This window comes from Mustela nivalis, assembly GCF_964662115.1.
Source record: "Mustela nivalis genome assembly, chromosome: 4".
NCBI classification, from domain to species: Eukaryota; Metazoa; Chordata; class Mammalia; order Carnivora; family Mustelidae; genus Mustela; species Mustela nivalis.
Window position 1 is genome coordinate 95,820,201 of NC_139023.1, and position 23,974 is coordinate 95,844,174.

A 23,974-nucleotide genomic window follows, 5' to 3' on the forward strand; every position below is an offset into this window, starting at 1 on the left:
GTTAAGAAATTTTAAACATGATGTATGATAAGTTTTTTTTTTTTTCATTTTTAAGATTTTGTTTATTTATTTGACAGTGAGAGAGGAAGCACAAGTAGGGGGAGTGGGAAAAAGAGAAGCAGGTTTCTCGCTGAGCAGGGAGTCTGATGTGGGGCTTTATCCCAGGGTCCTCAGATCATGATCTGAGCCGAAGCCATACCTTTAACTGACTGAGCCATCCAGACACCCCAGCATGATTAGTTTCGATAGTTCTTTTGATTGTACAAGGACAAAACTTACCTTTGAAAAAATGGATATTAGCATTAGATTATAGATTACTCTGTTAAAAGGCTTTTTTGAATTTAGCTAACAGTGGACATGACACAAACAATTATTTTATATTTTATTTTCATTTGTACTTTTTTCTTTTTTTTTTTTTTTTGGTAGAACATCTAAATATATTGCTGTTTGGCTTGGCACAGAGGTTACACAAAGCTCTTTCAACAGTTGACATATCATTTTACACATCATTAAAGGGAGAGAAACTGAAAAATGTAGAAAGTAATGTGCCATTCTGCCATCATCATCAACCTGCAAAACTTGTAATGGTTAAAAAGGATGGTCCAAATAAGGTATTGTTGCCTCTTCTTGCTTATTGCCCCACCAAATACTTGTAAAAAGTTTAGGTACCTACTGCTTTATGACAAGATTAAAGAGCAAGTCTTGATTAGGAGCCACTTGAGGTATTAGTAACATACAGTAAATTCCCAGGAAATTTTTATTGAAAGATTATCTGTGTTCTAGGATGTAAAAGTGTGAGTTAAGATCATCCTTCACATTGCTTACTACATAGTGGTGGATGGAGAAAGAAATATAAAAGGAAATTTTGTATAATAGTGTAATTGATACAGTAGGAGGCATATGCCCAAATTACAGTTATAGCACTGAGAAAGGAATATGTCTCAACCTGAGATCTTCGAGAATGCAGAGATGAGCCTGAAAGAAGTGAAAGTTTAAGTAGTTTATTATGGGATCCCCAGTGCAAGTAACTGATAAGGGCTTAGGAATATAAAAGCATAGTGATTTTATTTGCATTGCTGATAATGTATTATAGTCGGAGAAATCAAGCTAATGTTTATGTATTGCATATATATATTTAGATGTAAATTCAGTTGTCAAAAGCAAGAACTCATAAATATAACTACAGAATAAAATATTATAGAACCATCAAAAGTCTTTTTTTCTTTTTAAGATAATTTGATGACGTTGTTGTCATGTGTCCAGTTGTGTATAAAGGTTAAGTTATGGGTAGAAAATACATCACTATCCATCATTATCTGAATTTTATTATTTTAAAAAACAGTATACTGTGTATATTTTTGTGTGCATATGCACACACTTATGTGAGTGACAAAAAAGGCCAAAAAGAGATGCTCAAGATATTTCTTGTAGTTCTTTCTGGTTTTCTATAGTGAACATTTTAAATTGGGAAAACAATAAATTTTGTTTTTCAAATAAGCTTATATTCTCAGAATAATGTAATTTTTTGATGAGGAGAAAATAAATGGAAAAGTAGGTGGTTTTAAATTTTAGTGTGTTTAAATTGATATTAATAAGAAGATTAACTTGTATAATAATTTATTAAAGTACATTAATGCCAAACGTCTTATATAAGTCTTGACAAATACAGTACAAAAACAGTAAAATATAAAATGTTTTTTCCTAAATTATAATATCTTTTTCCTCTTAGGGCCGTCTCTTTTATACCTGTGATGGACCCAAAGCTGAGCAATGTAAATTTTTCAAGTGGCTTGAAGAAGTGACCCCAGGATATTTAACACAAGAAGACTCTCTACCTACCGTGGTTTTAAGTGATATAAAGAGTATTGGCCTATACTTAAGAAGTCAAAAGATACCTCTCTTTGAGGAATGCCAACTTTTGGTGAGGTACGTTTCTTGGTACCAAATAATGCCTGTAATTATATCAGAAGATAATAACCTCACATGATTGTCATCAGTTTTTTGTTGTTGTTGTTGTTGTTGTTGTTGTTGTTGTTTAAAGACTTATTTATTTATTTTAGAGAGAGAGTGAGACAGACAGCAAGTTGGGGGTATGGGAGAGGGAGAGGGAATCTCAAGCAGACTCCCTGCTGAGCGCAGAGTCCAATGTGGGGCTTATTCCCACAACCCTGAGATCAGGACCTGAGCTGAAATCAAGAGTTGGACGCTTAACCACTGAGCCACTGAGGGGCCCTTATTGTCATCTGTTTTAAAAGAGATTGAGATAGGAAAAATATTTAAAAGTATCTAAAGCCTCAGTTTTTCTAACTGTAAAATGGGAATAATTTTCTAAAGCTATTTTTGGCCCCCTCTAAACATCAAGCAGTGTCAGCAATATGAAGGTGACTGACAGGCATGCTATTTTTCCAAGCATTTTTGTATACGGACACAATCCTAAGGGAAACCCTGCTTAAAAAACCACAAGAATAATTTTTATCAGAGCTGGATAATAGTGGTCATTCACAAGGCTGAACTAGGTAGTTTTGTAGGATAATAGAATGCTACGTTTTGGAAAAATGTCTTATAAAAGTAGCTATAATGAACATTTGCATGGTAATTTAATAACATCTCTGGGGGGGTTGTACATGCTGAGCCCTCTTCTAAGTACTTTGCATATGTTATTTCATTTAATCATCACAATAACTTAGAAAATATGGAAATAAAGGGGATAATATATTATAGTTATCAAAACTGAGGTACTCTATCTTTTATATCCTTCATGGATACTTTTCCTATCTCAGTCTCTTTTAAAACTGTTGATAATTCCGTGATGGTTGCTGTTATCTTTCTTTGACACAATATTTTTTAATTTCGTGTACATGTATGAAAGTATATAAACATATACTCACCCTGGTTCTTTCCTTTTAATGTTGTATTTTAAAGATGAAAAGAAGGGGCACCTGGGTGGCTCTGTCGTTAAGCATCTGACTTCGGCTAAGGTCATGATCCCAGGGTCCTGGGATCAAGCCCCTGCTCAGTGGGGAGCCTGTTTTTCCCTCTCCTGCTCCCCCTAGCTTGTATTCCCTCTCATTGCCTCTCTCTCTCTGTCCAATAAATAAATAAAATCTTAAAAAAAAAGTTAAAGATGAAAAGAAAAAGATCTGTAACTTTAAACTCCCACTTGTAAACTAAGTCCTAGGATTATAATGTACAGTATGGTAACTATATTACATACATAATACATAAATATGTATTACATATTTAAAAGTTGCTGAAAGAGTAGATCTTAAAAGTGCTCATCTTGGGCACCTGGGTGACTCAATCAGTTAAGCATCCAGCTCTTGATTTTGGCTCAGGTCCTGATCTCAGGGTTATGAGATCGAGCCCCACATTTGGCTCTGTGCTCAGCGGGGAGTCTGCTTGAGAGTCCCTCTCCCTCTGCCCCTTTTCATTGTCAAATACATAAATAAATCTTTTTTAAAAAGTGCTCATCACAAGAACAATTTGTAAATCTGTGTGGTGATGGATGTTAACTAGTCTTATTGTGGTGATTGTTTCACAATATATGCATATATCGAAACATTTTATTGTATACCTGAAACGACTATAATGTTATATGACAATTATATCTCAGTAAAAAATTTGTCCCTTAATACTTAAATTCACTTTTACTTTTTACTCATTTTTCAGAAAAGGATTTGATTTTCAAAGAAAACAGTATGGCAAACTAAAGAAGTTTACTACTGTAAATCCTGAATTTTATAGTGAACCTAAAAGCAAACTTTATCTTAAGCTGAGTCGGAAGGAAAATTCTTCAACTTATAGCAAAAGTAAGTTGATTGATCATGTTGGTGACTATGTCTAGCCTTGCATCTCCGTTACATAACAGCTCTGTAAATTCTTTCTATTAAAGAGGTTTTATAAAATACTGCTTAATAGTAGCATGTATTGTGAATTATTATATAATAGATTGGACCATTTCCAAAAAGCATTTTTAAAAATTTTAGTTTTTTAAAAAAACCTTACTAAAGACTCCCCAAATCTATTTAATTTTGTTTAAAAATTATACTAGCTTCTTGGCATTATATAAGTATATATTCCTTCTGAATGAAGGAATGTTGATTGCATTCTAGCAGAAACTTCATGTTGCTTACCAATAACAAAACTATTTAAGATAGGCTACTTTGAATAGCACTAATTTAAACCCATAAATTTTAGGTTAATATGGATTTATTTCCCATCCTTGAACATAACTACCTTTTAAAAAATGACTACAAACTTGTCCAAGGTAATTTAATTACATTTATTTCATGTTTCCCTTTTAGCATTTTCTGGATTTTTCTCTTATTAATATATATCATCAAAAACTGTTTTGAATGTAGGTCTTTGTATGGTAAGCCTGCTAAGCCTTGAATACTTGAGAATATTTTTATTACACATTCATATTTGAATGATAGTTTTGCTACATTTAGAATTCTAGGTTATAAGTTCTTTTCATTTAATATTTAGACCTATGGAAGCAGCAATTTTATATGTTAACCAAGTATATTAATACTGTTCTTACTATACATTAATAATGTTCTTGCTGTTGAAAATCTGATGCCATTATGATTCTTACTCCTTTATATGTTATTTGCTCTTTTTGGTTGGAAGCTTTAGAATTTTAATTTTCTCTCTGACTTTTATAGTCTTATATTCCCCTATAATGTGTCTACATATGAATTTTTCCATTTTCTCCTCTTGGGCACACTGTTGGCCTTTTAAATATAAAGTCTTCTATCTCTAAACTCGTCCAGTATATGCATTAAATATGTATAGATTTTTGTATGTCAGTCATCTCTCCATAGGGTGTGTGTGTGTGTGTGTTTGTTTTAAATACTGAAGTCAGGGCATCTGGGTGGCTCAGTCGGTTAAGTGTCCGCTTTCAGCTCAGGTCATGATCCTAGGGTCCTGGGATGGAGCCCCATGTGGGGCTCCCTGCTCAGTGGGGAACCTGCTTCTTCCTCTTGCCCTTGCTTGTGCTCTCTCTGCCCTCTCTCTCTCTTTCAAATGAAAAAATAAAAATCTTAAAAAAAATACTAAAGTCTTTTATCTTTTCTATTTTTTAAATTCTGGGAAATTGATTTCCATTATTTCTTCATATAATTATCACTTTATTTTTATTTCTTTTCTAGAACTTTTATTATTCCAATATTAGCATCTCTGACTCTCTAAACATTTCTTTTATATTGTTTGGGCTTTTGTCCTTTCTTCTTTCTGGGAAATATACTCAATATGGTCTTCTAAATTGCTTTGTTATTCCTCAAAAGTATCTATTCTGCTATTTATCCCATCAGTTATAACTTTATTTTAACTACCATGTTTTTCAGCCTAATATTTTTGTTTGTTTCTTTCTCATTATTTTCTTGGTCATAGTTTGCATTGTTACTATCATCTCTTATCTCTTATAAAAAAAAATCTTTTTTCAGGATAAATTTAAATTCTTTGTCCATCTGTTCTGGTATTTCCTTTTCTCTAGGTCTCTGTAATCCAGTATGGTTTTTTTGAAGTCTTTGTTCTCCTTAAATGTCTCATTATTTTGGCCTTTAAACTAATTTTCCCCTGGTGTATCAGCTGCTCTTTCTGGCATTGCCTATGGGTGAAGGCTGACCCCAGTATGGTCAGCTTCAATGAGGTTAGGGAGTTGGGTTTAGTCCCAGATCTGCCATTTACTGTCCTTGTATCTGTGGATAATATATTTAACTTTTTCGGGCCTCATTCTTCCTTCATCAATAAAATGGTGATAATAACATCTATTTGATATTTAAAATTTCTTTTGACCCAGAATATAATATGTATTACTGTGTGGGGTTTTTGTTATTGTTGTTTTTAAGATTTTATTTTTTAAGTCCTCTCAACACCCAATGTGGGGTTCAAACATACAACCCTAAGATCAAGAGTCACATGCTCCACCAAACCAGCCAAGTGCCCCTGGCTTATTTTTATTTTATTCAAAAAAAAAAAAAAAAAAAAAATCCCCTAGGTACATGACCTGCCAATAGATTCTGGTCTATTTACCTATCCCTGGTGGCAGTAGTTAGTGGGTATGCTGCCCTGTTTCTCTATCTTAAAGTCCTTCTGGCAGTTTTGCTTTTTTTTTTTTTTTAAATTTTATTTTTATTTTTTATAAACATATATTTTTATCCCCAGGGGTACAGGTCTGTGAATCACCAGGCTTACATACTTCACAGCACTCACCATAGCACATACCCTCCCCAATGTCCATAACCCCACCACCCTTCTCCCAACCCCCCTCCCCCCAGCTGGCAGTCTTGTTTTAGCCAAAGACTAAATTAGCCTCAGAACAAATGCTGGAGTCAACTGCTCTAAGAGTGACAGGATTATGCCATCATCCATTAATTAATGTCCCAGCTGACCTTCAAGACTCACAATTCCTCTTTGTCCCCTTGGTGGTGAGGTTGGGGTTATCCTGAGAATCGGCTGGGAAAATTCTTCCTCTTTCCCCAATCCCAGAATTCCTTTCTGTCACCTATAAGGAATCAGGAGTTTCCTGGCTTTGTAAGATTTTTTATCATCATCCTTTCTCATTCTCTTTGTGGCTTCTATAAGAATCTCAGGGCTCTGAAGTAGACATGCCATTCCCACTGGCTCTTTTCTAACATTGTATTGGATTTGTATTTCAAATTTTTCCTGTCATTTCAGTGGGATATGGAGAGAAAGGAAAGGCCAACAATTTTTTTTTTTTTTTTTTTTTTTGGTCAACTATCTTGAATTGGAGATCTTTTTAAGTTATGGTGATGGTTGGATTAAATAAATATTAGCTAATAAGGAATAAATTATTTCTATGTTACCTCAGTTGGCCATTTTTTTGTTTTGTTTTTTGAGAGAGAGAGAACAAGGGAAGGGCAGAGGGAGAGGAAGTGCTAGAATTTTAAGGAGGCTCCAGGCCCAGTGAAGAGCCCCAGGTGAGGCTCCATCTCACTACCCTGAGATCATGGCCTGAGCTGAAATCCAGAGTCAGATGCTTAACAGCCTGAGCCACCCAGGTGCCTGGCAAATATTTTTTTAAAAATTAGATATATAATACTACATATTATATATCTAATTTATATATTTTTCTAAAGCATAAACATTTTCTAAAACAATAGTTCTGTGGGGATATTGATAAAAGTCAATGTAAAGAAAATGGATTCTGTGGCTAAATAAATTTGGAAAATGCTGCATTAAGCAAATAACCTTAACTAAGATTTTTCAGAACCTAAAATATGCTGATATGCATTGGACTTTCCAAGATGGGAATGTAGCCCAATCAATCATCTTTTCTGATGCGGTTGAGACTTGTGACTTGTCAGTTAATTTTCTTTTTTTTTTTTTTTTTTTTAAAGTCTTATTTATTTATTTGACAGAGATCACAAGTAGGCAGAGAGGCAGGCAGAGAGAGAGGAGGAAGCAGGCTCCCCGCTGAGCAGAGAGCCCAATGTGGGGCTCGATCCCAGGACTCTGAGATCACGACCTGAGCCAAGGCAGAGGCTTAACTCACTGAGCCACCCAGGCGCCCCTGTCAGTTAATTTTCAAAGTTGGTTTAAGTTAGGGATTATAATAAATAATGCACATGAACATTAAACATTGAAACTTAAAATATTTGAATATATTTTTATTTAATGATCTTTTCATGAAGAACTAAGGCTTTTGTTTAGATTGGGTGTTTTGATTGGTGATCTTTTTTTATCTTGTATAAATCATACCCACAAATACACCACCCATAAAGAATTACCATTCAGAATTCTTTTTGTTTTTTTTTAAAGATTTTATTTGTTTATTTGACAGAGAGAGATCACAAGTAGTCAGAGAGGCAGGCAGAGAGAGAGAGAGGAGGAAGCAGGCTCCCTGCTGAGCAGAGAGCCTGATGCGGGCCTCGATCCCAGGACCCCGGGATCATGACCTGAGCTGAAGGCAGAGGCTTAACCCACTGAGCCACCCAGGCGCCCCCCATTCAGAATTCTTAAACATGAAGCAAGAACTTGTGAAGAAATCTAAGTGGAGAGTGATTCAAATTTTTTCAATTTCTTTTCTAAGCTTTTACATTTGTCTCAATATATTTGAGTCAAGAGCAGTTTTTCTTGTGTATTTTGTGACTTTTTAAAGTAAATCCTTAAGTCTTTCTGAATTATTTAATTTTCTTAAAGCAACAATTATTTTTCTTCATATTCGTAATGATTCAAATAATACCTGATTAAGTTATAATATTATAACTAATCCAACTGGTATAAATAAATTTTAGAAAAAATAAAATTGACTCTTTGTAAGTATCAGCTCAACTGGTGGTAGAAATGATGTACAGGTATCGTGGGAAATAGCCTACTAGGGGTACTCAATATGCTGTGGAGATGGCGTGTTATACAGAAAGAAGAACATTAATTAATCTAGAGCATCTGTTAAGTGGAAGCTGTCCAGAGAACTTGTCTTCTGTCCACAGATTGCCAACTTTATTTGAGCATGAAAACCATTACATGGCAGAGCATCTTTTTAGACTCATGTTCTTTCTTGGGAAAGTCTGATATAGCTATAAAGTTGTTTTAATAAGAAAGATGAGTTAGATGTTATGTTACTTTATTTACATTGTTTTTTAATATAATCATAAAATAACTTAAAAAAACATAAAAGTAATTGCATTAAAACATGAAAATATAATGTCACTTATTCAGGTTTTAGTTTGGGTAGACTCTGGTAGATAATAGCCAATTTTGTTTTTTGAGAAATAATATGACCAAGCATGTAAGAAATCCAAAGTACTTTTGAATTGAGTGTAGTTCTGAGTTCTTTAAAAAATGTTTATCTTTACAGATGATCTTTGGGTGGTATCAAAAACCCTGGACTTTGAATTGGATACTTTTATTGCATGTAGTGCTTTCTTTGGGCCATCATCTATCAATGAAGTGGAGCTTCTACCTTTGAAAGGTTATTTCCCTTCTAACTGGCCCACTAATGGTAAGTGTTATCATGCCCATATTAATTTATATTAAAAGAAGAGTGATAGACATAAGACACATTGTAAGCAAGGGTGCTAACTTTGTGTGGGATTATTTGATTAAGGCGAACAAAAAGCCAGCCACCTCGGGGCACCTGGTGGCTCAGTTGGGTAAGTGTCTGACTTTTGATTTCAGCTCAGGCCATGTTCTCAGAGTTGTCAGCATGGGGTTCTGCACTGGGCTTGGAGCCTGCTTAAGATTTTCTCTCTGCCTCTCCCTTTGTTCCTCCCCCAGCCCTCTCCCCAGCTCATGCACACTCTCTCCAAAAAAGGAAAAAGTATCCCTTTCTATTTCCTACTATTGTATGCAGTGTGTTCCTGAAAATAGGTGTGAAAGTTGAATATATATTTTTGCAGTTCAAGTGTCACAGAGCTAACAATATAATAAAATTTTGAACCCTCACTTAAGTATTTTGTTGAAAAAAAATTTTTTTTAAGATTAATCCATTTATTATTTGAGAGAGAGAGAGAGGTGTGGGGGGCATTGGAAAAGGGAGAGAGAATCTCAAGCAGACTCCACACTGAGCACGGAGTCCAGTGCAGAGCTTGATCTCATGACCGGGAGACCAAGACCCTCAGCTGAAATCAAGAGTTGGATACTTAACTGACTGTGCCACCCAAGCGCCCCTTAAGTTGATTTTTATATAACTAATTTTTAAAAATATAAACATTAAAAAAAAATAAGAATTTTCTCAAATAATTTTTCATATCAAGTTCTGATTCTCTTGGTTTTTTAATTCTTTTGGCTTATTTTTCTAATAGGGTACATTTAGTAAACACATCATTTATTTTTACATTGAGAAGGTCTTTCAGATTTTGTAGGGATTTTCCTAGCAGTGGAACAGGAAGGTATGATTTTTGAGAAATTTTTAATAAGATAGTGGGCTACTAGCCTCATTATTATTATTATTATTTTCATAAAGGAAGTTTTAGTGGGCTGAATCCCTGTCCAGTTCAAAGAATCTGTAGATTTCTCTGCAGAGATCAGATATATCCTGATCTCTGGAATAATTCCTGATGGTTCAATTTGGTCTATAATTAGAGACACAACATTTAATGATTCATTTCAAGTATTTTTTAAAAAGTTTTTTAGGAAAGATTTTATTTGTGAGATTTATTTATTTATGAGAGAGCACAAGCAGTGGGAGTGGCATGCAGAGGGAGAAGCAGGTTCCCCGCTGAGCAAGGAGCCCAATTTGGGACTACATGGGGCTTAGTCCCAGGACCCTGGGATCATGACCTGAGCTCAAGGCAGATGCTTAATCAACTGAGCCACCCAGCCGTCCCTATTTCAAGTATTTTTTTTTTTTAAAGATTTTATTTATGTGACAGACAGAGAACACAAGTAGGCAGAGAGAGAGAGAGGAAGGGAAGCAGGTTTCCTGCTGAGCAGACAGCCTGATGTGGGGCTTGATCCCAGGACCTGAGACCATGACCTTAGACCATGACCTGAGCTGAAGGCAGAGGCTTAACCCATTGAGCCACCCAGGCACCCCCCATTTTAAGTATTTTGTATACATTTTTAACTTTTGATTTTTTTCAAGAAAAAGCTAGTCAACTAGCTTGAGTCCAGTAAAAGTCTAATTGTGTAAATATTTGTTACTTAATTTGTCACTTTCATATGCATATTTTCATATTTGTTGCAGTTGTTCCCCCGTATCAGCCTTCTGACTTTCTGTATTTTCCTATAAAATAGTTGAAGAAATGAAAGAAAATGTTCAGAAATTACACAAATCCTACTATACAGCACAAGATGGTATGCTAGTTAGTTGGAACTGTTGAGCAGTGTTACCATGCACTAACTCAGAACAGTTGTTCTTGCTCATTAGCTAATGTATAGAAGGCTAAATTTGATTTAACTTACGCAATTTATGAATACCCATATAAAATGTATGTATAAGCAGTGTTATAATTTATTGGATGAAAGGACCTCCACAGGTACTTAAGGGTTTATTTTATGTCATGTGATTAATTCAGTAGCTGAGCTCTGAGTTAAATGAACATTTGGGGAGAGGGGAGGGCAGAGGAAGAGGGAGAGAGCGAATCCTAAGCAAGCTTCACTCTCAGCACAGAGCCTGACACAGGGATCGAGCCTAGAATGTTGAGATCACAACCAGAGCTGAAATCAAGAGTCAGATGCGTAACCAATTGAGCCACCCAACTGAACGTTTTGATAGTTTTTTTATGACCCATTTTTTAAAATATTAAATGTTTATTTTCTGCATTCTTTCTACAGTGGTGGTCCATGCATTGTTGGTTTGTAATGCTAGCACAGAGCTGACCACTTTGAAAAACATTCAGGACAACTTTAATCCAGCTACTCTACCTCTAACACAGTATTTGTTAACAATGTAAGTCATTATTTTACCTTTGGGTCATTGGTATTCCAAAGTGTGACTAAACGTGAATATGAAAATGCAGTCAAAGTCCAGTACATAAATTTTTGCCAGTACTATTTTTATTATCTTTCAGAGACCATGAGATTACTGCTTGTCAATAGTTAAAAATAACTCATAAAATAAAAACTAATAAAAATTTTTTCTGTTTGTCAAGGAATAATATATTAAGGATATTTTGAATGTTGATTTTTTTATGCATTTGTATTTTTATGCCACAAATTATTAATTATCTGAAAGAATCCTTTTATAGTTTGAATTCAGTAATGTATATCAATACTAACTTTATTCTTGACATAACATATAACTTCTAATTTTTCAAGAACCATTCCCCCTTTTTAAGATATTGGAAGTGATAGTCTATTAAATTCACTAAAATGGGAGATAAAGTCTAGTTTCTAATTTGGAATTTTATGATCTCTCTTGTGGTGTTTCATTTTTCTCACCATAATGAAGTTCTATGTAAATAATTAAAATCTTTCTGTTCCATTATGTTATTAACTTTTTTCCTTTTTTAACATTTTTTGTTTATTTATTTGACAGAGAGAGACAGTGAGAAAGGGAACACAAGCAGGGGAAGTAGGAGAGGGTGAAGCTGGCTTTCTGTTTAGCAGGGAGCCCGACGTGGGGCTCAATCCCAGGACACCGGAATCATGACCTGAGCCACAGGCAGACACTTAATGACTGATCCACCCAAGCATCCTATCTTCATTATTTAATCCTTGAAATGAATTCATTCTTTATAGAAATAGAAATAAAACCGATTTATTTATTGTAGTATTACCTAAAATAGAGGCCATATTAATTATCTAAGTCAGCCTTATATAGTGGAACATTGGGTTTAAAATCAGTACACCACTTATTATCTGTGTGCGTTTTGGGGAAAAAAATTAATATTTCTCTATCTCTATTTGGGGTGGTTACTTCCTAATGTTGTTTTTAAGATTATGTCCAATAATATGTAAAATGCTTAGCATAGTGCCTGCACATATTTGGTCATCAACAAATGTTAGTTCTCTTCTCTTTCCCCCGCTTCAGATTGGGACATATATCCATTTGTACCTTTAAGAAAAGGTTCTTTGTGATGCATATGCAGTGAAGGTTAAGCTATGAATAGGTTTATTTATTTCAAAAACCCCTTATTTTCCTTTTTAATCTTTTTCTCTTTTTTGCTGCCTTTTTACTAGGTCTTCATCAACTACAGTTAGCAACAAGAGAGTCAATAAGAGAAATTTTATCCCACCAGCCTTCTCAAACGTCAGCACAAAATTTGAACTTCTCAGCCTAGAAGCAACATTGAGGTTAGCTAGTGAATTAATTCAGGCACACAATTTAAATAAGGATCAAGCTACAGCTTTAATTCAGATAGCTCAAATGATGGCATCCCATGAAAATGTTGAAGAAGTGAAGGAACTGCAAATCCATACCCTCCCTATCACGATTATACATGGTAAGAAGCAAGAAAGATAATAGGTCTAGTAAATATACTGTTATATAAGCTTTTGTAACTTAGTCTTTTTTGTAATTTCCTAGTCAGACAAGATTCCAGAAAAACTCTACATAGATTATTGTGAATCTGAACCTACTTTAGTAAACTATTAGATGAGAGTAGAAGTGACCACCCTGAAAGGGAGAATAGGCAGCATATCTAATGAATGAGTAGCATTATATATTCATTATTTATAGCATCCAGATGTGATCTAGGTATCCATGTGTTGTACTATCAGAGTGAACTTCAACTCTGAGCAGCAAAGCCTTTTCTTAATTCCTAGTCAGCTTACTCTTTCATCCTCCCCCAGCAGCTATTCCAAACCTTCATTCTTTTTTTTTTTAAAGATTTTATTTATTTATTTGACATTTTATTTATTTATTATTTTTTAAAAGATTTTATTTATTTATTTTACAGAGGTCACAAGTAGGCAGAGAGACAGGCAGAGAGAGAGGAGGGAAGCAGGCTCCCCACTGAGCAGCGAGCCCGATATGAGGCTTGATCCCAGGACCCTGGGATCATGACCTGAGCTGAAGGCAGAGGCTTTAACCCACTGAGCCACCCAGGCGCCCCCCAAACCTTCATTCTTATATGAAGAATATAAGGGGCATCCTCCTTGCCCTTGCCCCCACTCTCTTCTGAAACTGATCTTTCCTCTAAAACAGGAAACAGAGCTTATAACAGAAACTCCTGTCAATATCCTGCTCTTCTTCTCCAGTTTACCTAAGTTTGAATCTATTTTTAACCTCGTTTGGTTCTGTCCCAGTAAGGGAGCTTTACTTTCCTTCTCTTAGAACTAATCATTCTATCCAGATTCTGTCACCCCTTTAGCTCATTTCCTCTCACAGACCTCCACTGAGCAGTTTTGTGCTCCTTTGAGGATTTGCATCACACAGCCCTGTTGACCAAGCTAGATATCTGGGAGTCATCCTTGATTACTCTTTCTCCCTAGATGAAGTGCCTCTCTTAATCCTCCTCCTACTCTTTGTTTATCTTCCCTCATCATATCAGTTACTGAGATGTTTCCCTTCTAGTGTCTACCTTTCTTTCATACCAGTTTTCTTCTCTCCAGATGACTTGCATCCCCTTAAGCCCAGCCTTCATCATACCTTCATATATACTGGTAAGAGAGTGGGCTCTTGAGCTAGAATCTGGATTTATATCCTGGCTGTTTTATTTATTAGCTGTATGATCTTGGGTAGGTTACTTATCTTTTTAATTTCCTGCCTTGTAACATGGAGTTGATAATAGCATCTGTATCTTTAGATTGGAAGATTAAATGACTTAACTGATTAGTAAAGGGCTTAGGCACTCAGGAAAGGGAGGCATTCAGGGAAGTTAGCATGTATTAAAGTATTGTAACAATATTGTAGCAATTATTGTCATATAGTTTTCTAATTGATCTACCTTTAGTTTTACCTTTTGTAATTATTTTCACTCAAGTAGTTTTTACAAAATACAATCTGCCCAAGTCACTTCTGTTGCTTGAAATCCTCCAGGGACTGTCCCTGGCCTACAAGACAAAATGAACTTTTTAGCCATACCACGCAGAACCCTTGTGATTTATCCTCCTGCCTATCTTGTCAGCCTCATCTCTTGCCTATTTGCAATAGCCTGTATAGAAATAGGTAGCATCTACATACTTTGTCATGCTTTTGCCTAGAGTGGCCTTTCTTTAAGCAGTCTAGATATCTTATGCTGAAAGACTTAGTTCTGTACTTCTTATTTTTAGGAAACATTCCCATCTCCACCAAAGCAGAAAGAAATGTTTTTTTATACATACCATAAATTTTTAAATGGCAAAAGAAGAAATGTTCTTTTTTACTTACCCTACTTTATCATTGTTCCTTTACTTTGTCTAGGGTCTCATTAAACATGGAGGTCTTTGGTTATCTATCTACTTATCCCCTCTGCTAAGCACATAGTGGTAACTCAATGAATGTTTTTTGAACAAATTAATTTAAACAAAGGAAAGAGGAAGGCAGATGGATGAAATGTTTCTTGTGCTTTCAGAAATTTATTTATAGTATTGCCTTTATTTTTTTCTCCTTCCTTCAAAATAATTAGGTGTTTTTGGAGCAGGAAAGAGTTATTTGCTGGCAGTGGTGATTTTGTTTCTTGTACAGCTGTTTGAAAAGAGTGAAGTTCCTACAGGTGGAAATGCAAGACCATGGAAACTTCTCATTTCTTCTTCCACTAATGTAGCTGTGGACAGAGTACTTCTTGGGTACGTATGACTAGTATATTTAAATAGCTAATTGGGGATGCCTGGGTGGCTCAGTGGGTTAAGGCCTCTGTCTTCAGCAGAGATCCCAGGGTCCTGGGATTGAGCCCCGAATCGGGCTCTCTGCTCACTGGGGAGCCTGCTTCCTTCTCTCTCTCTCTGCCTGCCTCTCTGCCTTCCTGTGATCTCTGTCAAATGAATAAATAAAATCTTTAAGAAAATAAATAGTTAATATTTTATTATTTTATTCTATTTTAAATTTTTAAAAGTTTTATTTATTTAAGTAACTCTGCCTCTAGCGTGGGGCTTGAACTCAGGACGCCAAGATCCAGTCACATGCTTCTCCGACTGAGCCAACCAGGAGGCCCTAAGTAGTTAATATTTTAGGTTATTGTTGAGAGAGACAATCCATCTTGGGCCCTGAGTGTCCATGCATATTTTTGCTGGGCATGTCAAAAATTCAAGGCCTTACTCTCTGACTGAGAGAGCATCAATGAAAGAGTAATAAACTAACTTACTAGGTTATAAATATGATAAAATCAAATACCAAACCTGACCATGTTGGCACAAGGACAGGATACTCACTAAAAATTAAGCTTGGTCATGTAGGGCTAAAGGGTATATTGTTGAGGGAGGCAATCTGCCCTAGGACCCTGAGCATTCCTCCTGGGATGTTAAGGATGCAAAGCCCTGACCACGATTACCCAAGACATTTCTCAGTGTTATGTTTGCAGCAAGCAGCCTTGATTGACAAGGTAGTGTCTCCCTCCAAGACAAAGAGCAGATTTGCTTACTGATTGTTATAAGAAGAGTGGCTCTCCGAGTTCAGTGTTTCTTTTCTGCAGCTCAACACAATGCATGTGCAAGAATCTATCTGGACCTTCTGTGTCTTTCCACTGGACTTGGGGACCAAGGGATACCAGTGCATATTTGTGGTTGCTTATGCTGTTACCAGTGCCATGAATAAAAGTCATTTGTTCCTGACTCAAGAACCTTGGAAGTGGGCTAAAATTGCTGAACCAACTTAGAGGTCGTCCTTAAATACCCGTCTTTATGAACCTATAATTGTGAAATAGCTCATCAGTTTAGTCAAATTAATTTTTTATTTTAGTAATAGGGATCTAAGGAAGGCAATCATAATCTGTCTTGCAGGTATAAAATTTTTGTCATTGTGTAAAATTTTATTGAAAATGCAAAGACAGGAGTACTGTGTGGCTCAGTCAATTAAGCAGTTAAGTATCTGATTCTTAATTTTGGCTAAGGTCATGATCTCAGGGTCATGAGATCAAGCCCTGTCTTGGGCCCTGCCCTAAATGTAGAATCTGCTTGTTCTTCTCCCTCCTTCTGCCCCTCTCCCTAGTCATGCATCCTCTGTCTCACTTTCTCTCTCTCTCTAAAATAAATATAATACTTAAAAAAATTTTTTTAAATGCAAAGAAAATATTACTTATTTTACCAATATCTCAATAACATATTGACATAATTTTGACATAAATGACAAAGTTTGATTAGAAGAAAGAACTCATTTTAAAATGTGTAGGCTTTTTAAAAATTAACTTTTATAATTACATAAGTGAATGCTTAAGGTGGAAAATATGCAGACTATACAGATAATATATTTCTTTACAGATTTTTAAGGTATACACAAATACTCATTTATTTTCCATACTTAGCATTCAACATAATGTAGTATTTTGTGTCCTGTTTTTTTTACATAAAGATAAAGTATTGGGGCGCCTGGGTAGCCCAGTTTGTTAAATGTCTGTCCCTTGGTTTCAGCTCAGTGTTGTGGGATCCAACCCCACATGGGACTTTGTGCTCAGTGCAGAGTCTGCTTCAGATTTTTTCTCCCTCTCCCTCTGTCCATCCTCTGCTCTCACACGCTCTTGCTCACTCTCTAAAATGAATAAATAAAATCTTTTTAAAAAGATTATTTATGTTATTGCATCTTTTTAGAAAAAACAATTTTTCTCAACTTTGTCATATGCAATGCAATGATATGCTTACACTTTAATTAAGCAATTTTTAAAAGTTTTATTTAAGTAATCTCTACATCTAACATGGGGCTTGAACTCAGGACCCCGAGATCAAGAGTCCCACATTTCTCCAACTAAGCCAGCCAGGAACTCCTAATCAAGCAATTTTTGATCAGTAAACTTTTTTTTAGAGTTTTGCCATTTTAAATAATATCGCAGTAAAGATCCTTAAATATTAATCTGTCTTCATTTCTGATTCTTTCCTTAAAGAAAAGTCTCAGGCCTAGAATAAAAGATGTAAACTTTATTTTTTTAAAGATTTATTGATTTATTTGAGAGAGTGCGAGAGAGCACACACATTTTGCATACAGGGGGGTGAGGGAGCTGCAGAGAAAGAGGGAGAGAATGAATTTTAAGCAGGCTCCACACTGAGCAAGGATTGAGGAGCCTGATGTGGGGCTCAATCCCATGACCCTGATATCATAACCTGAGCTGAAATCAACAGTCAGCACTTAACTGAGTCACCCAAGTGCCCCTAATTTTTTTTTTCTTTTTTTTAATTTCACAATCCTGAGATCAAGAATTGCTTGCTTACTGACTGAGCCAGCCAGGCACCATAAGATGTAAATATTTTCTAAGCTTCCTAATTTATTTTTCAAAATTGTCCTTCAGAAAGGATCTGCCAGTATACAGTCTTCTAAGTAATCTGAAACAGACTGAATACATTTCTTTTCTTTCTTTTTTTTTTTTTTTTTTTTAAGATTTTATTTATTTATTTGAGAGAGAGAGAGCATGAGAGTAGAGAGGTCAGCAGGAGAAGCAGACTCCCTGCCGAGCAGGGAGCCTGATGTGGAACTCAATCCTGGGACTCCAGGATCATGACCTGAGACGAAGGCAGTTGCTCAACCAACTGAGCCACTCAGGCGCCCTGAATACATTTCTTGATTCAAGAAAATGAGGAGTTACTTGGGGGCTTTAGACTGCTCAGCTTGAGATGAAAATTTAACTGTAGTCTGTTAGAAAAGTTAGAAAAATCATAAAGTTAGAATGAAGAAGGAAGGTAAGTACTGAATTTAGGAGAAATTCTCCAATGTTTAAGCCTCTGATAAGGACCTGAGAAATATGGATCTATAATTAGGATATACACCTCAACTGCATATAGGCTAGACTCACACATTAAAATAACATTTAGCAATACATTTGGACAATGTACTCTGACAGTAATGGACAGGATGGGACAAAGAGTTTCTTGAGAAGAAATAAAATGTACTTTTTTTTTTTTTTAAGATTTTATGTATTTTAGAGAGAAAGAGAATGTGTGAGGTAGGGGGAGGAGCAGAGAGAGAGGGACAGACAGATTTCAGCTAAGTGCAGAGCCCGAGGTAAGGCTCATCTCATAACCTTGAGATCACCTGAGCCCAAAGCAAGAGGATGCTTAACTGACAGAGTGAACGAGGTGCCCTCAAAAAACATACTTTTTACCCTATTTTAGTGGTATGATGAGGATACTGCATACTCTGTTATCACAGAATTAACATAAAATTGCATTGAAAAAATGTAATCTGTGTTTTGAGACTGACTGTCAAGATGAGGACTATGAAATATGCAGAAGTTGCAGTTTATCCATGTATTGACATTAAACAAACTGCTTCCAAATTATTTAGGAAAACTATGTGTGGAAAGCTATAGTTTATTTAGCTTTCTAGCACTTTAAATTCCCATTTGAGGTGACAGAAGATGTTGTAGAGAACTGGATATTCATTGAGATCCCTACTCTGTTTCTAGCCTAGAGCCAGAGCTCTAAGATAAATGAGACGGAAAGGTGAGAGTGGCTTCTTCACAAAGCCCTAATTGGGGATGATGTATGTAGAAGAATGATCATAGCTTTCGAAGGTAGACAGACTTGCCTAGGCTGAATCATGGCTGACTCTACTTATTAGCTCTGTGGCCTCAGCAAAGTACCTCATCTTTGGAGTCCTCATCTATAGAATGAGTACTATCATGCAGAGCTGTAATGAGTATTAAATGAGATAATGTATGTAAAAGTAGGGCACGCATTCTTAATAAATGCTAAGTATATGGTAGCTATTTTCCATATTATTATGTCAGAGACAGTTTTATTTGTGATAAATACTAACATCAGTATTTTATTTATTTTATTTTTTTTTAAATTTTATTTACTTATTTGACAGACAGAGATCACAAGTAGGCAGAGAGGCAGACAGAGAGAGAGGAAGGGAAGCAGGCTTCCCGCCGAACAGGGAGCTCAATGTGGGGCTCGATCCCAGGACCCTGAGATCATGACCTGAGCCAAAGGCAGAGGCTTAACCCACTGAGCCACCCAGGCGCCCCAACATCAGTATTTTAGAAACATTTAATGAACCTTCAGTATAATTTAAAAATTCTTTATAAAATGCATTATATTAAAAAGCTTTTAGCTACATTGCATTTTCTCATTTAGGCATATCAGGTTGAATTCTATAACTATAAAATACACTGTTACACAAAAATAATTTTAATAATAAAAATATTAGGTGAAACTTTGCTTTATAAATTCTTCTAAATAGAATCTATTTGATCTTGTTTTCTTTTAAGGCTTCTCAGTCTTGGCTTTGAAAAGTTTGTCAGAGTTGGGAGTGTCAGGAAGATTGCTAAGCCAGTTTTACCTTATAGGTAAGAACACTGATTTTCAAAAGTCAGAGTGCTCAAAGAAGTATAATAATTTTATATAATTTTAAGTTTGGTTTTTGAAAAAGAGTGGAGAAAGCTTTATCTTTTTGTTGTTGTTGTTAACTTAGAAAATCTCTATTTTATTTTTTTCTAATGTTGTGAAAATGGGATAAAGAGGGATATTCCTAACCCCTGAAACAAATAATACATTATATGTTAATTTAAAAAAAAGAGAGGGGTATTCTTTTATGTAATTCTTTTTTTAGTTTGCATGCTGGCTCAGAAAGTGAAAATGAACAACTGAAAGAACTACATGCACTAATGAAAGAAGACTTGACTCCTCTGGAAAGGGTCTATGTCAGAAAAAGTATTGAACAGCATAAACTGGGGACCAATAAAACCCTGCTGAAGCAGGTAAGTTTGTTTCTTAATTTGTATATACTACTCAGAATTCTTTTATTCCTGTTAATGAAGAATATTTCATTTAAATAAAACCGCGATAGCTTAGAGTCAAATAAAAAGTATGTGTATGTCTATCCAGTGCATGTTTTATCTTATTGAAAAACATTCTTCAAATTTGTGAACAGATCCAACCATGAATGAGTTATCCTTTCTCCTTTTCTGTATTTGTATATCTTTTTATAAGCTCAAAGAGGAAAGAGAAGAAATGGGAATAGATTTCCTGGCAAGTTAAACGAAATTTGGGGTTTTTCTAGGTGAAATGGGGAAGGAAAAGAAGGTCTGACCCTGTGCAAAATTTGTCTTTAATGCCTTCCTAGAAAGCCAAGCCTTTCAGGGTTTGTCTATATCTGAGAATCTAGGAGGTTCATATACTTTCTTCTAAGTTTTAGAAGCCAAGACTGGACACACAGGATCTCAAGCTGTAACAAGTAGCCACAGCCCTTTATCACCTTTTGATGTGGGCAGCTTTATTCAGCTGGTAGCTGAGAGAAAGAAGTCAGTCAGTAGCCTCCTCCAGTGAAAGGAGAACATGAGGAAAAGAAAGAGAAAGGGAAGAAAAGAGGGTTGTTGACTTCTTGGACCATGTAGACATTGGTTACTTTATGTAAGAGATTCAGAAAAATCAGCATAGTTGGGTCCCCATATTGTGTAGCTATTTCAGTAGTAATGCTGCTTAACAAACAAAATCTCAATACTTTAAGATAACAAAATTATGACTCTAAAGGTCAGTTGGCAAGGCCCAGCTTGAGGCTTTGGTTCAGATCTCTTATTCTGAGAACAACTGCCGATGGTATGATGGTCTTCTTCTGACAGATGGCAGAAGTTCAAGAAGGAAGCCTAGATCACACAAATACATTTAAAACTTTTGTTGATGTCATGTCTGCTAATATTCCATTTGCTGCAACAAGTCATATGGCCAAGTCTAACATTTAGTGGGACAGGGAAATATACTCCCCCTATCTCTCTCTCTCTGTAAAGTCACATGGTAAAGGGTATGGATATGTAATACTCTCACAGGGAGGGAGGGAGAAATTGCAAATAATAACCAATTTACAAGTTTTGGTTATAGAAGTCCTCAGAAGACTTCAGACTAGCTTTCTGATATTTTGAGTTATAGAGTTAACTATTTCCTTTTCCCCAGCTAAATCCAGAAGGGTTTATTTTGACTGGGTTCAACCCATGCAAATTAGTCATTTATGTAAATTATCATTTTACTCGCTTATCCAGCATAATATTGATATGTAAGAATAATCGTTAATGATTTCTTTGATAATTTTCTGTGTGAAAGCCCAGATAGCATAGTATATTGCTCATTGGTATTATCTGTTTACAAATGAAAACTCTTTTATTTATTTATTTTTAAAGATTTATGTATTTTACTTTTTTTTTTTTTTAAAGATTTTATTTATTTATTTGACAGACAGAGTTCACAAGTAGGCAGAGAAGCAGGCAGAGAGGGAGAGGCAGAGAGTAGAGAGCCAAGGCGGGGCTCGATCCCAGGACCCTAAGATCATGACCTGAGCCATAGGCAGAGGCTTTTTTTTTTTTTTTAAGATTTTATTTATTTATTTGACAGATCACAAATAGGCAGAGAGAGAGAGAGAAGGAAGCAGGCTTCCCGCTCAGCAGAGAGCCCGATGCGGGGCTCGATCCTAGGACCCCGGGATCCTGACCTGAACCAAAGGCAGAGGCTTTAACCCACTGAGCCACCCAGGTGCCCCAAGAGTTATGTATTTTAAAGAGAGAGTGCATACATGTCTGCATGCACATGCATGTGAGGGGAGGGGCAGAGGGAGAGAGTCTTTAAGCAGACTCCCTGCAGAGTTTGGAGCTTGATACAGGGCTCGATCTCATGACTCATGAGATCATGACCTGAGCTGAAACCAAGAGTCAGATGTACAACTGACTGAGCCACCCAGGTGCCCCAGTGAAAACTCTTTTAAAGGAAACATTTTTTAAAAAGTTTTGTCTAACAGGGACACCTGGGTGGCTTAGTGCATTAAAGCCTCTGCCTTCAGCTCAGGTCATGATCCCAGGGTCCTGGGATTGAACTGCGCATCAGCCTCTCTGCTCAGCAGGGAGCCTGCTCCCCCCCCCATCTGCCTACCTTTGTGCCTACTTGTGATTTCTGTCTGTCAAATAAATAAATAATATCTTAAAAAAAAAATTTTGTCTAGCAAATTTTCAACCTCCAATTAGGCATTCAGAGCTAGTACATTTCTAAAGTGACGTGTCTTTACAATAAAATTAAATTTTAAAAATGCTTCATAGTTTAATTGCTATTTTCTAGATCAGTAATAAGATTTCTTCTGTGATTAGAATCTTAGCAATATAACAAATTAAAGATACAAATCATATAATATTTTAAAGAAACCTTAGTTCTTTAGGTTTTTGTACTAGATATTTCTTTAAAAAAAAATGCTTCCTGGTTCACAACTTTCAGGTTCTTAGTCTAAGGTTGTCTTTATCAGGTATAGTTTCCAGAAATTAAATAATGAATGATATTTGAAAGTGATAACATGAGCAGTGTATACTGCTACAGTGGTGTCTTCTGCTGGATCATATTAAAAGAGCTGACTATTTAAAAAGTATGGAGTTTCTAACATAAATGTGGCTTCATGATTTTGTTCTTGTTTTTAACAAAACGAAAATAACTGACAGGGCTATTATATGTGATAAATGTTATTATTAATGTATATAATATTTCTTGTTTTATGGGATCTATGGAGGTAGTATTTAATTTGTAAAGCATATTTTTGTCAGTCACGTTTGTTGACAAAAAATATGGTCCATTTTTGTGGACTGCCCTTGCTACTAAGAAGTGGAATTATAGAGGCGCCTGGGTGGCTCAGTCCTTAAGTGTCTGCCTTCCGCTCAGGTCATGATCCCAGGATCCTGGGATCGATCCCTGTGTCGTCCGGCTCCCTGCTCAATGGGAAGCCTGCTTCTCCCTTTTCCCACTCCCCCTGCTTATGTTCCCTCTCTCACTATCTTTCTCCCTGTCAAATAAATAAATAAAATCTTAAAAAAAAAAAAAAAGAAATGGAATTATTCTCCAGATTGTTAAGAGGGAAAAAAATTATATATGCATATGTGTATGAATGAGAGAGTGTGTGTGTGTGTGTGTGTGTATAGCTATTAGACTACAGGGGCAATTGACCACATCTAATCAGAAAATTCAGTGATTTTCCTTTTGTTTATATTTAGTTTCAGAGATTAAATGTTAGCTTTTTTTAATGAGGCTTTTTGCCTGAGAATAATGGTATTCTGCTATAATATTTGAGAATTATAAGGTTCAAATATGCTTATAGACCACAAGTACACTTTAGTTTACTGTTGTTTAGAAATAGTTAGACATTTTTGCTTTCTAAAATAAGTCAAAATCCTAACATGCTTGAAGGTAAAGCAAAGTACAGTTCATTAGCGTGTTCAGTGCTCTTTGTGGAGAACTTTGGCCTGTGTTGATAATAGTAATGGATGATGTGTTTATCCAGCTTCATCTAGAAGGATGACATTTGTATGTCATCCTTAATATTTTTAAAATCCTTGATAATATAATACCTTCCTAGTAAATATCAAAGTGTGCCTTTTATTTGTTCTTGTTAAGGGACTTGTGGCTTAAGTAGCCTTTGTTCTGTGATTTCCATTTCCTATGTGGAAATAATAAAAATGTGGAGGTAAAGTGACTTGTGATTCTTGATTGCCAGTAATTAAATTAGGACAGCTCATTTCTGATTTTAACTTTATAA

The 23,974-nt window shown here is 35.6% G+C and overlaps 1 protein-coding gene across 4 annotated transcripts in view; it reads left to right on the forward strand.

Moving 5' to 3' along the window:
• Positions 1-23,974, forward strand: part of ZGRF1 (zinc finger GRF-type containing 1) — an 81,758-nt gene that overhangs the window by 42,288 nt on the left and 15,496 nt on the right. For all 4 annotated transcript variants that reach the window (XM_082728745.1, XM_082728746.1, XM_082728747.1 and 1 more), the window contains 9 exons: positions 427-611; positions 1,730-1,926; positions 3,670-3,809; positions 8,825-8,968; positions 11,245-11,359; positions 12,592-12,854; positions 14,961-15,120; positions 19,689-19,766; positions 20,030-20,177. In XM_082728745.1, the coding sequence (XP_082584871.1) occupies positions 427-611; positions 1,730-1,926; positions 3,670-3,809; positions 8,825-8,968; positions 11,245-11,359; positions 12,592-12,854; positions 14,961-15,120; positions 19,689-19,766; positions 20,030-20,177 (1,430 nt within the window). The remainder of the gene's footprint in view (positions 1-426; positions 612-1,729; positions 1,927-3,669; positions 3,810-8,824; positions 8,969-11,244; positions 11,360-12,591; positions 12,855-14,960; positions 15,121-19,688; positions 19,767-20,029; positions 20,178-23,974) is intronic.